Here is a 12,682-nt window from a genome sequence, read left to right as displayed (position 1 = left end):
CATTATACTACATCTGCCATGCAGATGCCCACACATTCAGCCTGTCCAAATCACGCTGAAGCATCTCTGCATCCTCCTCACAGCTCACCTTCCCACCCAACTTTGTATCATCTACAAATGTGGAGATAATACATTCGGTTCCCTCTTCCAAATCATTAATATATAATGTGGACAGTTGGGGTCCTGGCACAGATCCCTGCGGAACCCCACTAGTCACTGACTGCCAATCAGAAAAAGACCCATTTATGTCAACTCTTTGCTTCCTATCTGCTAACCAGCTTTCTATCCAACTCAAGACACTACCTGAAATCCCGTGTGCTTCAACTTAACATAGTAGCCTGCTATGTGAGGCCTTGTTGAAAGCCTTCTGAAAGACTACTAATCCACATCCACCGTTTCTCCTTGGTCAATTCTACTAGTTATATCTTCAAAGAATTCCAGTAGATTTGTCAAACATCATTTCCCCTGTGTAGATCCATGCTGACTTTGTCTGATTATACCACTGATCACCCAGGTGTCTAGTTTATGAGAGCAGTGATATTATTTGTACACTACCATAGCCATGAGGGGGAATGACAGGAGATTATATTACTGTTATGATATGGCAGCTGGTAATTGCCAGGCTGATCAAATCCCAAAGGGAAACTGGAGCAACTATCACAACCATTTCCCATTTGTACTTTATTCCGAGAAGGTACATGTACTAAAGTCGGAAGTCAAAAATTCCAATACTACTTGCGGAAAATTTTAAATATTAAATTAAAACATTTATCAACAAATAAAACTTAAAAACACAATATTACATGTACACCTTTATGAATTAGTCTTACAAACATTTCCCCAAAAGATTTCTACTCAGTTATACTCACAAATAAACACCCCTTTTTAGGCAGCTATAGGCATTTAATCCATACAAATTCCAGACATATTACCGCAAGGTATCACTGTTGCTCTAAGCGGGGGGTTTTCCATTTGCCTGTCAGTTGACAATGGAAATCCAAGGCTTTAAATGAAATCCTGTTTACTGAACAAACAGACACGTCTCTCGGCTTTCTAGAGATAGCTCACTTTGCCCCTTTCACAGTTCTCGCTTGGCACAGCACCCTCTCAGGATCTCACCTGGCCACTCCTCCAAACACAGCTTCCAATCTTTCCAAAAATATTTTTTCTCTCATTCATCTTTAAACCCATTATTCTTATCCTTCTTTGAAAGTTACCTTTCTCAGGATATAAAAACCATTCATGTTTTCCTAATGGCCACTACTTTGGGGCAAAATAAACTTAATAACTTTGCTTTATTCATTTATGACCTTTGCAAATTGTAAATTTCCTTTTATATTTCACTTTAAAATCAACAGCTAAAATCCAAATTCTCAATTATCTCCTAATGCAAATTTCTATTCATGTTGCATTTACTTGCAACCCATCTTTAGCTTGGTCATCTCCACTTAAAGTGCCTGTCTCTACATCCAACATTTTTGGTGATTTAAACCTTGCAGCCTAACTATTTTCAGCTTAATTAAATTAGTCACGTACGGACATAACCCCTACAAGGCTGCTTCACAGTATATCACGGTAATATAGAAAAAATAATATTTCTACACATTACACAAGCGTTGCATGTTGAGCACTGTGGAACTCTGTATAAGATATCAGCGGGAGATTCTTGGAGGCTGGTTAGGAATGGGTGAGGTGTGATTATTAAACTTCCTGTGTTTCTCCAGGCAATTGACAAGGATAATCGTAAGCATTCGGAAGCTAAAGCTAAACTCAAACAAGGAATCAAAAAGCTTCGTGCAACGGTGAGCAAGTTGTAGATAAACTGAAAGCTCCAACACAACTGTGAGTGTTTCAGTCTTTACATTTCGTGTCCACAAAGAACTGTCACGAGCTACTTCGGAGTCTGACATTCGATGTTTCTCAAGGTAATCCGGAACAGAAGCGATGCCATCCTCTTCACTCAGAGTGTTGAGTTTTTGGAATTTTCGACACAGGAAGCTGTGGGTGTTCAGTCACGAAGTATATTCAAAACTGAGGCAGACTTTTGAACACTAAGGGAATACTGGTATAGGATAGCAGAGCCAAGTTGATTTGAGCGATCTTATTTGATTGGCAGGGCAGGTTTAAAGGACACATGGCCTACCCTGACTCTGATGAAAAACAAAATGCCTCAAATAATCAAATTGTTTTGAGTATTTCTCAGAATTGGCCAGGTTCAGTTTTCACATTGCTAATTGGATGGATCATTCCGATTTCTGGGGTTCAATCGGATATCTAGGCTCCAGAGCAGCTTTTATCTTCATTTAGGGGATGTGGGTATCACTGGCTGGGCCAACATTATTGATACTTATCCATAATTGCCCTTGAGAAGATGGCGGTGAGCTGCCTTCTTGAACCACTGCAGTCCCTGCGGTGTAGGTACATCCACAGTGCTGTTCGGGAGAGATTTCCTGGATTTTGACCCAGTGACAGTGAATAAATGGCAATATATTTGCAAGTCAGGATGGTGAGTGGGTAATTCAGATTTATTGTTATATCCCTGGTTTAGATTTTACAGTTTTTAGTTGCCGTTGCAAAGTCTTTGCCTTCAATTCCTCACTAGCCAATAGCTGCCTTGTCCTGGTCATGCCATACATCAGGATACAGCCCTGGGATCTCAGCTGGTATCCGACTCTTAAACCTCTTCCCAGGCACTTATTTAGGATAACAAATCAAAGGGCAGGAGTCAACTCAAATTCATTTAAACAAAACCTTTACTTTAGGTACCAAACCCAAACTTACAACCATTGCGACACTTTAACTCTTTCACTTTAACTCTCTAACATTAACTCTAAACTTTGGACTGAAACCGAATACTACCCCGGTTTTTGAATGAACTGGCCAGGTCTGTTCCTGGTATAGATTCTTCACTGTGGTTCTTTGTCTTCTCTGAAGATGTTCCTCCAGGGCACACGTGCAATGGTGGGTCTTGAGTTATTCCTGGAGACAAAGGCTAAAACACATTTTTACCCCCAAACTTTCCCAATCTTCCAGAAACTTCTCTGGCACTCAACCAATGATAACATCAGAAATCGATCACAGTGTTTGATCGCAGCCAATGGCGTTACTTGTAAACAACTCCATAATGCTTATCCCAAACTGCATGCACGTAAGTCACATTGCCTCAATCAACCATGGACATGGCGGGAAACCTTGGCGCCAAGAAGTCTAGAATAATCCAAATAACTACCCTTATTTGGTTAATACAGGAACTGCCAGGTCACAGCTCACAGAACAGGTCACGACTTGCAGCAGCCTTCTGATCTGCATTTGTGTTTAATTGTCATTTGACCAAAGTTCCCAGCATGCCTGACTCTCGTTGCTCTTCCAGCCAGTATTGCCATTGTTGTTGTTGTTGTTCATTGGCCACACTGTCTTCAGTTACATGAACAATCTGTCATAACTGTCTGTCAATAATGCACTTCAAGCAGCCAGGTTGCAGTTGAGTGCAAGATGAGCTCTCAGGCACTCTTCCAGTCATTAAGATCTGATTAGGATCAGGTAATTAACAGAGCTTTCGAAGACTAGTGCACCAATCACAATCAGGGAACAAAACGACACAGGATAGCAGGTTGGGGGGTTGAGTGCTTACTAAATAACTTTCAGACTGAATGTAACCTGTTTGATTTTCCTTAGATAAAGAGGATGATGTTTGAAAATGAGAATGTTGCTGAGATTGAGCGATTAGATCAGCATGAGTTTAACCTTGATCTGAAGGAGCAGAAGAGGCTGCATGCTGAAGGAGAGGAAAAAGTGGCCAAGGTGCGTCTCAGAGACGATGATCTCTGCTCCAATTTTAACACTGAGAATGTTGCTATGGCAGCACTGAATGGGTAAGGCGGAATGGTTTGATCAGCATTTGCTTCTCGATTTGAAATCCTTGCTTCCAATCGCAGCGTGTGACAGGTGAATAACCTGCCTTCACTCACAATGTGCTTTCACCTTGGAACTCGGACAGGCTTCCTGGGTAGCAGTGCCTCATTGTCCTGGGAAAGTCCACAACAGTTTGTGCTCTTTACAAAGGCTGACTGTGCCTTCAGTTTGTGATTCTGGTATTTTCTAACTCCTGTTCGGCATCCTCCTCACCTCTTTTTAATCACTTCGTATGAGGGACCTAATGGCCAGAATTTTCCAGTTGTTCACACCAGCGAGATTCTCCAGTCCCGCTGCAGTGAACAGAGATTTGGCTGAGCGCCAAATTCTCCATCCTCGCTGCAGTGGGGCGTGAACAGCCAGAGAATTCCAGCCAATTGAATGTGAGCTGGGTGCTTGCTGGAACTCTACATGACCGCGCTGTAGGAATGCCTTCACCCCAGGGACCTTATTCATCTCCTGAATCTTCATTTAATGTCTAACAAGGAAACAGCTTGAAATATTTCTGTATTCTGACTGATTTTCATGAGTTGTGATTACTTCATAATCCTTTGGTTACAGAAACATCTGGTGACATTCAGCAATTTTCTAATGCATCCATTGGATGTGGGCATCACCAGCAAGGACAGCATTATATTGTCCATCGCTCTCTGTTCATCACTCTCTGTCCATCGCTCCTGTCCATCGCTCCCTATCCATCGCTCCCTGTCCATCGCTCCCTGTCCATCGCTCCCTATCCATCGCTCCCTGTCCATCGCTCCCTGTCCGTCGCTCTCTGTCCGTCGCTCTCTGTCCGTCGCTCCCTGTCCATCGCTCCCTGTCCATCGCTCCCTGTCCATCGCTCCCTGTCCATCGCTCCCTGTCCATCGCTCCCTGTCCATCGCTCCCTGTCCATCGCTCCCTGTCCATCGCTCCCTGTCCATCGCTCCCTGTCCATCGCTCCCTGTCCATCGCTCCCTGTCCATCGCTCCCTGTCCATCGCTCCCTGTCCATCGCTCCCTGTCCATCGCTCCCTGTCCATCGCTCGCTATCCATCATTCCCTGTCCATCGCTCCCTAACCATCGCTCCCTTGAGGAGTGGTGAATGAGCCATCTTCTCTGCAGTCCACGAGGAGAAGGCATTCCCACAGGACGGTCATGTAGAGAGTTCCAGAATCTTAACCTACTGATGATGAAGGAACACTGATATATTTCCAAGTCAGGATGGTATATGTCTTGGAAAAGATCTGGGAGTGGGGATGTACCTTATTGTCCTTTTTATGTAACTTAGCAACAGAGCTATTTGCCAATAATCCATTTGCTGCTCCAGAAACCTAACTCTGAACAGTATCGATTACAAAAATCAAGCGTTATTAACAATATGGGTTATAACGAGGAAAGTTATGCATCAGGATTACAGCTTCAACCAAGAATTCTCTCATAAGACACATTGATCTTAAAGTTACTTATTTCTATATGAACCATCCATCAGAATGGCATAGTGCTCTGGAGAATTCTCCTCCACTCCAGCTATCCTCAGAGGTAACAACTGAGGATGTCCCTTATTCCAAACCAATTCAGCTGATTGCTTTCTCTTTACAAACAGATACTGTGAGACTGTAGATTCTCCCACTAGTTACAGGCGAGGCAATCTTCTAGCTTCTGTTCACTCACAAGATTCAAGCTGAGATGAAGCTGAGATGTTAATCCCTTACTCTGATCAAAGTGCAGGTCCACCCAACTGTAATTTATTCTGGCCAACCTCTTTTAGTGAGCTACACACTGCCCAATGTCCAAATCACAACTAGAAAGCTCTCTCAGCAAGGATCCAGATCAGCTGAAACCAGGGAACTTTTCTCATTCCCCCTATCTCTATAGTAATGTAGACTTGCCCTGGGCAGTGCTCAAACTGACCTTTAGATTAATTATACCTCATTTACAATTTTTTCTTTGATCGGATCTTTGAACTGGCCTCAGGTCACTGTCTGTGTGGAGTCTGCACATTCTCCCCATGTCTGCGTGGGTTTCCTCCGGGTGCTCCAGTTTCGTCCCACAGTCCAAAAGATGTGTTGGTTAGGGTGCATTGGCGATGCTAAATTCTCCCTCAGTGTACCCGAACAGGCGCCGGAGTGTGGTGACTCGGGGATTTTCACAGTAACTTCATTGCAGTGTTAATGTAACTACTTGTGACACCAATAAATAAACTTTAAACTTTCAGTGGGTTTTACAACCTTCCAGGGCACACTGAATCGGAAACTAATTGAACTCCACTCCTCTGGGCTGCCGTTATTACAAGCTTTGCAGTCATCGTGTCCTCATCTCTCAGGGAGGTCAGAAACATCCACAGACAGAACAAGAGAGTGTTCAGATGTTATGCAGTTTGCAGCATCATATGAGGTCAGAGGCATAAAAATTAGAGTGACACCAAGTTTGGATGTTCTAAGCTTTACTGACTGGTCCAAAAGTTCAATAAATCTCATGCTACAATCAGTCTCCTTCATCTTTCAATTGCTTTTGTAACCACTTACTGTTTCCACTAAATTTGGTGATAGTATTTGTCCATCGATATCACACAAATTCACACCCCGTTACTGAGTCCTGTCCCTGGTTAGTGTCAGCAGGCCTATCAGTTAAATAATAAATTATCTCAATTCTTACTCAGTAAGTCCTGTGTTATTTGCAGGATTGCAAGGCTGCTGCCTCAATGCTTTGGAAAGTTCAGCAGAGATGGATAAACCTGCCAGTACAAGGTACACAGTATGTGTTCCTTGCTAAATGGAAAATTCTGGTGACCCATTCACTGAGTGAAGTTCAATTCTTGTCAACAGGTTCGTGAGACCATTGAATTGGAAAACCTTGCGAACCAGTATCTTTGCGAGGTGATAAAGAGGGAATGCTGGGACAAGATGGCAGTGAAGGGTCGAACATTGGAGGTAATACGTTGAAACTCAGCAGTCAATTCCTTTAAAGCTGTAGGATTTGGGTTCAAATTCAGCCCAAACCGCAGGAAGGAAGGGAGTTAGAGTAACAGAGAGAAGGGTTTAGCTTGGTGAGTTGGGGTAACAGAGAAGGGCTTAACTTGGCGAGTTGGGGTAACAGAGAGAAGGGCTTAGCTTGGCGAGTTGGGGTAACAGGGAGAAGGGCTTAGCTTGGTGAGTTGGGGTAACAGAGAGAAGGGCTTAGCTTGGCGAGTTGGGGTAACAGAGAGAAGGGCTTAGCTTGGCGAGTTGGGGTAACAGAGAGAAGGGCTTAGCTTGGTGAGTTGGGGTAACAGAGAGAAGGGCTTAGCTTGGTGAGTTGGGGTAACAGAGAGAAGGGCTTAGCTTGGTGAGTTGGGGTAACAGAGAGAAGGGCTTAGCTTGGTGAGTTGGGGTAACAGAGAGAAGGGCTTAGCTTGGCGAGTTGGGGTAACAGAGAGAAGGGTTTAGCTTGGCGAGTTGGGGTAACAGGGAGAAGGGCTTAGCTTGGTGAGTTGGGGTAACAGAGAGAAGGGTTTAGCTTGGCGAGTTGGGGTAACAGAGAGAAGGGTTTAGCTTGGCGAGTTGGGGTAACAGAGAGAAGGGCTTAGCTTGGTGAGTTGGGGTAACAGAGAGAAGGGCTTAGCTTGGCGAGTTGGGGTAACAGAGAGAAGGGCTTAGCTTGGTGAGTTGGGGTAACAGAGAGAAGGGCTTAGCTTGGCGAGTTGGGGTAACAGGGAGAAGGGTTTAGCTTGGTGAGTTGGGGTAACAGAGAGAAGGGTTTAGCTTGGTGAGTTGGGAGCCAGAGGGAGGCCTTTTGCTGTCTCTGAATTTTACTGTTCTCTCTTCAGGCCTTCTTTTCAGGATTGGCAGTGAGCAATTACCCAATGAGGGAACGCAGTGATAAGGAGTTGGAGCTTCTGAGGAAGATCGTGCAGCAAAGGACAATTGAACTGATTGACCTGAAGGTACTTTCCCCTTTCACCAGTGAGATTTACCCAAGTGCAGAGCTCGCTGAAAGTGAGATAGCACAGTGCGCTCAGAGAGTTGTAACACGTGTTAACAAATATAAAGCAACTTGTGGCATAGACTGGAGATCCTCAATCTCAGAGTCATAACCATTATTGAATGTTCAGAGAAAGCAGCCAGTAATTGAACTGCAGTTTAGAGCTTAATTTTCAGAAGGATAAATTCAGGAGGAGAAATACAGAAATACAATCAAAATATGCAGACTAGATTCCCCAAATTATTTTATTTTATTATTTTCTCAGATGTGTCTTACTGGCAAACCCAGCATTCATTGCCATCTCTAATTGCCCTCAAGAAGGTGGAGATGAACCATTCTAGTTGTAGCTACACCCATGGTGTTGCTAGGGAAGGAGACAGTGCAGGCGAGACAGCGTGTGGCTTGGAGGGAACTCACAATTGGTTTCATTTCCATGTGTCTGCTGCACTTGTCATTCTAGGTTGTAGAGGTCACAGGTTTGGAAGATGCTGTTGAAGGAGGCTTGTTGAGTTGCTGCAGTGCATCTTGTAGTTGGTACACACCGCTGCTACTGTGCATCAGAGGTGAAAGGAATGAGTGAATGGGGTGCCAACCAAGCGGGCTGCTTTGTCCTGAATACTGTTTAGCTTCTTGAATGTTGTTGGAGTTCCACCCATCCAGGAAAATGGAGGGTATTCCATCATACTCCTGGCCTGTACTTTGTAAATGGTGGACTGTCTTTAGGGAGTCGGGATGTGAGTTACTCTGCGCAGAATTCCCAGATAGTGGGGATACATGGCTATCATGGTGGCACAGCACATTAACATGCCAACAAACTGTGACACTGAGTATATGTTCCAGAGTTGTGTCATGTTATAGAGGCAAAGAGAGAGACGAGCCTATATTTCTTCCTGATGGAGGTAAAAGGACCATTTCCAGCCTGTGCCACAAACCGAAGGGTACCATTAGTACATGATGCCTGCCTTCAGGGGCAGTGAAGAGCTATTAGGAGAAGTGAGAAGGATATGGGTTGAGATGCTAAGCATCAACACGCATCAGATTGAGGCATGAGGTGATAAAAATAGGCCTTTATCCTCACTGTATTTACAGGCTCGAAAAGACATTGTTGAAACCCCACCAAAGAAAGATGAGAAGGAGGATGAGGAGGCAGAGGATGAAGACTCGAAGGAGGAAGAGACAACCGCACTGAAAGGCAGCCTTACCTGCCAGTACGGTGTGCGAAACCAATACTTATATAAACAGTTAGATCTGCACACAAAGGATGAGAAGATTAATCAGATTGTCCTATTACAGGTGAGCAAAACACATTCTATAAATTTCAAAAATCCGACTAGAAATAGTTTGTCAAACCTTTGACTGAGAGTGCATTCGAGTGAGTATGAGTGTGGGTGCATCAGTGCGTGTGAGAGTGTGTGTGAGGATGTTGGGGGGAGGGGCATATTGTTACTCACTGAAGGGGCCAATGAGTAGATTTTGGAAAGATGGTTGACTGTGGGTCAACCATCTGACCAATGGTCAGGCGTTTTTGCGGAGGCAGACGGGAGTCTCGGATGGTGGTCTGCCTCCCTGGTGCCGGGATCCGGGATGTCTCTGGTCGCGTCCCAGAAATCCTGAGGGGGGAGGGAGAGGAGCCAGAGGTCGTGGTACATATTGGTACCGCTGACATAGGTAGGAAAAGGGAAGGGGTCATGAAAAGTGAATATAGGGAGTTAGGTAGACAGTTGAGAAGGAGGAACGCAAAGGTAGTAATCTCAGGATTGCTGCCTGTGCCACGGGAAAGTGAGAGCAGGAATGGAGAGAGGTGGAGGATGAATGTGTGGCTGAGGGACTGGAGCAGGGGGCAGGGATTCAGGTTCCTGGATCATTGGGACCTCTTCAGGGGCAGGTGTGACCTGTATAAAAAAGACGGGTGGCACTTGAAGCCCAGGGGGACCAATATCCTGGCAGGAAGGTTGGCGAAGGCTACTGGGGAGACTTTAAATTAGAAAGGTTGGGGGGAGGGAATCGAGATGAGGTGACTGGGAGCGAGGAGGTTAGCCCGCAAATAGAGAGGGATTGTAGAGAGCGTAAGAGGGAGAATAGACGGGTGATGGAGAAGGGGAGAGCTCAGACCAATGGTTTGAGATGTGTCTATTTTAATGCCAGGAGTGTAGTGAATAAAGTGGATGAGCTTAGAGTGTGGATCGATGCTTGGAAGTGTGATGTGGTGGCCATTACGGAGACTTGGGGGACAGAGACAGGACTGGATACTTCAGGTGCCAGGCTTCAGATGTTTCAGAAAGGACAGAGAGGGAGGCAAAAGAAGGGGGGAGGAGTGGCACTGCTGATCAGGGATAATGTCACAGTTGTAGAGAAGGTGGACGCCGTGGAGGGGTTGTCTACGGAGTCTCTGTGGGTGGAAGTTTGGAGCGGGAAGGGGTCGATAACTTTGCTGGGCGTTTTCTATAGGCCGCCCAATAGTAACAGGGCTTTTGAGGAGCCGATAGGGAAACAGATCCTGGAGAGATGTAGTAATAACAGGGTTGTCGTGATGGGAGACTTTAATTTCCCAAACATCGATTGGAATATCCCTAGGGTAAGGGGTTTGGATGGGGAGGAGTTTGTGAGGTGTGTTCAGGAAGGTTTCCTGACACAGCATGTGGATAAGCCTACAAGAGGAGAGGCTGTACTCGATCTGGTACTGGCTAATGAGCCTGGACAGGTGTCGGATCTCTCAGTGGGAGAGCATCTTGGGGATAGTGATCATAACTCTATCTCCTTTACGCTAACATTGGAAAGAAATAGGATCAGGCAAGGTAGGAAAGTGTTTATCTGGAGTAAGGGGAAATATGAAGCCATCAGGCAGGAGATTAGAGGTGTAAATTGGAAGGAGGTATTCTCGAGGGAAAGTACCGAAGTAAGGTGGCAGATTTTCAACGATTGTTTGTCTGGAGTTCTACATGACAACGTTCCGATGAGACAAGGAGGTTTTGGTAGGTTACGGGAACCGTGGTGCATGAAAGCTGTGCTGAACCTAGTCAAAAGGAAAAGGAAAGCGTACAATAGGTTCAGAGAGCTGGGCGATGATGGGGATCTAGATGAGTACACGGCTTGTAGGAAGGGACTTAAGAAGGAAATTAGGAGAGTCAGAAGGGGTCACGAGAAGGCCTTGGCAGGTAAGATTAAGGAGAACCCTAAGGCGTTCTATAAATATGTGAAGAGTAAAAGGATGAGATGTGAAGGAATAGGACCTATAAAATGTGAAGGTGAGAAAGTCTGTACGGAACTGGAAGAAATAGCAGAGGTGCTAAATGAATATTTTACCTCGGAATTCACGGTGGAAAAAGACCTGGGTGGTTGTACTACAGGATTGCGGCGGACTGAGAAGATTGAGTTTGTCGACATTAAGAAAGAGGATGTGTTGGAAATTTTGAATAGCATCAAGATAGATATGTCGCCGGGACCAGATGGGATGTACCCCAGGTTACTGTGGGAGGCGAGGGAAGAGATTGCAGAGCCTCTGGCAATGATCTTTGCGTCGTCGATGGAGACGGGAGAGGTTCCGGAGGATTGGAGGATTGCGGATGTGGTTCCTAGATTCAAGAAAGGGAATAGGGATAGCCCAGGAAATTACCGACCGGTGAGTCTAACCTCAGTGGTTGGTAAGTTGATGGAGAAGATCCTGAGGGACAGGATTTATGAACATTTAGAGAAGTTTAGTATGCTCAAAAGTAGTCAGCACGGCTTTGTCAAAGGCAAATCGTACCTTACGAGCCTGGTGGAGTTCTTTGAAAATGTGACTAAACGCGTTGATGAAGGAAAAGTGGTAGATGTGGTTAACATGGACTTCAGCAAGGCATTCGAAAAGGTCCCCCATGCAAGACTTCTCGAGAAAGTGAGAGGGCATGGGATCCAAGGGGCTGTTGCCTTGTGGATCCAGAACTGGCTTGCCTGCAGAAGGCAGAGAGTGGTTGTAGATGGGTCTTTTTCTGAATGGAGGTCGGTCACCAGTGGACTGCCCCAGGGATCTGTTCTGGGACCCTTGCTGTTTGTCAGTTTCATAAATGACCTGGATGAGGAAGTGGAGGGATCGGTTGGTAAGTTTGCCGACGACACGAAGGTTGGTGGTGTTGTGGATAGTTTGGAGGGATGTCAGAAGCTGCAGCGTGACATAGATAGGATGCAAGACTGGGCGGAGAAGTGACAGATGGACTTCAACCTGGATAAATGTGTAGTGGTACATTTTGGCAGGTCAAATGGGATGAAGGAGTATAATATCAGGGGTAAGACTCTTAGCAGTGTAAAGGATCAGAAGGACCTTGGGGTCCGGGTCCATAGGACTCTTAAATTGGCCTTGCAGGTAGAGGAGGTGGTTAAGAAGGCGTATGGAGTGCTGGCCTTCATCAATCGAGGGATTGAGTTTAGGAGTCGGGAGATAATGATGCAGCTTTATAAGACCCTCGTCAGACCCCACTTAGAGTACTGTGCTCAGTTCTGGTTGCCTCATTACAGGAAGGATGTGGAAATTATTGAAAGGGTGCAGAGAAGATTTACAAGGATGTTGCCTGGATTGAGTGGCATGCTTTATGAGGATAGGCTGAGGGAGCTCGGTCTTTTCTCCTTGGAGAGACAAAGGATGAGAGGTGACCTGATAGAGGTGTACAAAATGTTGAGAGGTATAGATTGGGTGGATTCTCGGAGGCTTTTTCCCAGGGCTGAAATGGCTGCTATGAGAGGACACAGGTTTAAGGTGCTGGGGAGTAGGTACAGAGGAGATGTCAGGGGTAAGTTTTTCACTCAGAGGGTGGTGGGTGAGTGGAATCAGCTGCCATCAGTGGTGGTGGAGGCA

At 45.5% G+C, this 12,682-nt stretch overlaps 1 protein-coding gene across 1 annotated transcript in view; it reads left to right on the top strand.

Annotated features, from left to right (window-relative positions):
• The window catches only part of cfap43 (cilia and flagella associated protein 43), a 146,393-nt gene that overhangs the window by 82,730 nt on the left and 50,981 nt on the right, over positions 1–12,682 (top strand). Inside the window, exons 19-23 of the mRNA XM_078224318.1 lie at positions 1,725–1,802; positions 3,676–3,801; positions 6,720–6,824; positions 7,700–7,816; positions 8,944–9,147. Coding sequence (XP_078080444.1) covers positions 1,725–1,802; positions 3,676–3,801; positions 6,720–6,824; positions 7,700–7,816; positions 8,944–9,147 — 630 coding nt within the window. The remainder of the gene's footprint in view (positions 1–1,724; positions 1,803–3,675; positions 3,802–6,719; positions 6,825–7,699; positions 7,817–8,943; positions 9,148–12,682) is intronic.

Source organism: Mustelus asterias, chromosome 11 (genome assembly GCF_964213995.1).
Source record: "Mustelus asterias chromosome 11, sMusAst1.hap1.1, whole genome shotgun sequence".
Classification (NCBI taxonomy): Eukaryota; Metazoa; Chordata; class Chondrichthyes; order Carcharhiniformes; family Triakidae; genus Mustelus; species Mustelus asterias.
The sequence above is the reverse complement of the archived record's forward strand: the minus strand, read 5'-3'. Positions and strand labels throughout refer to the sequence as shown.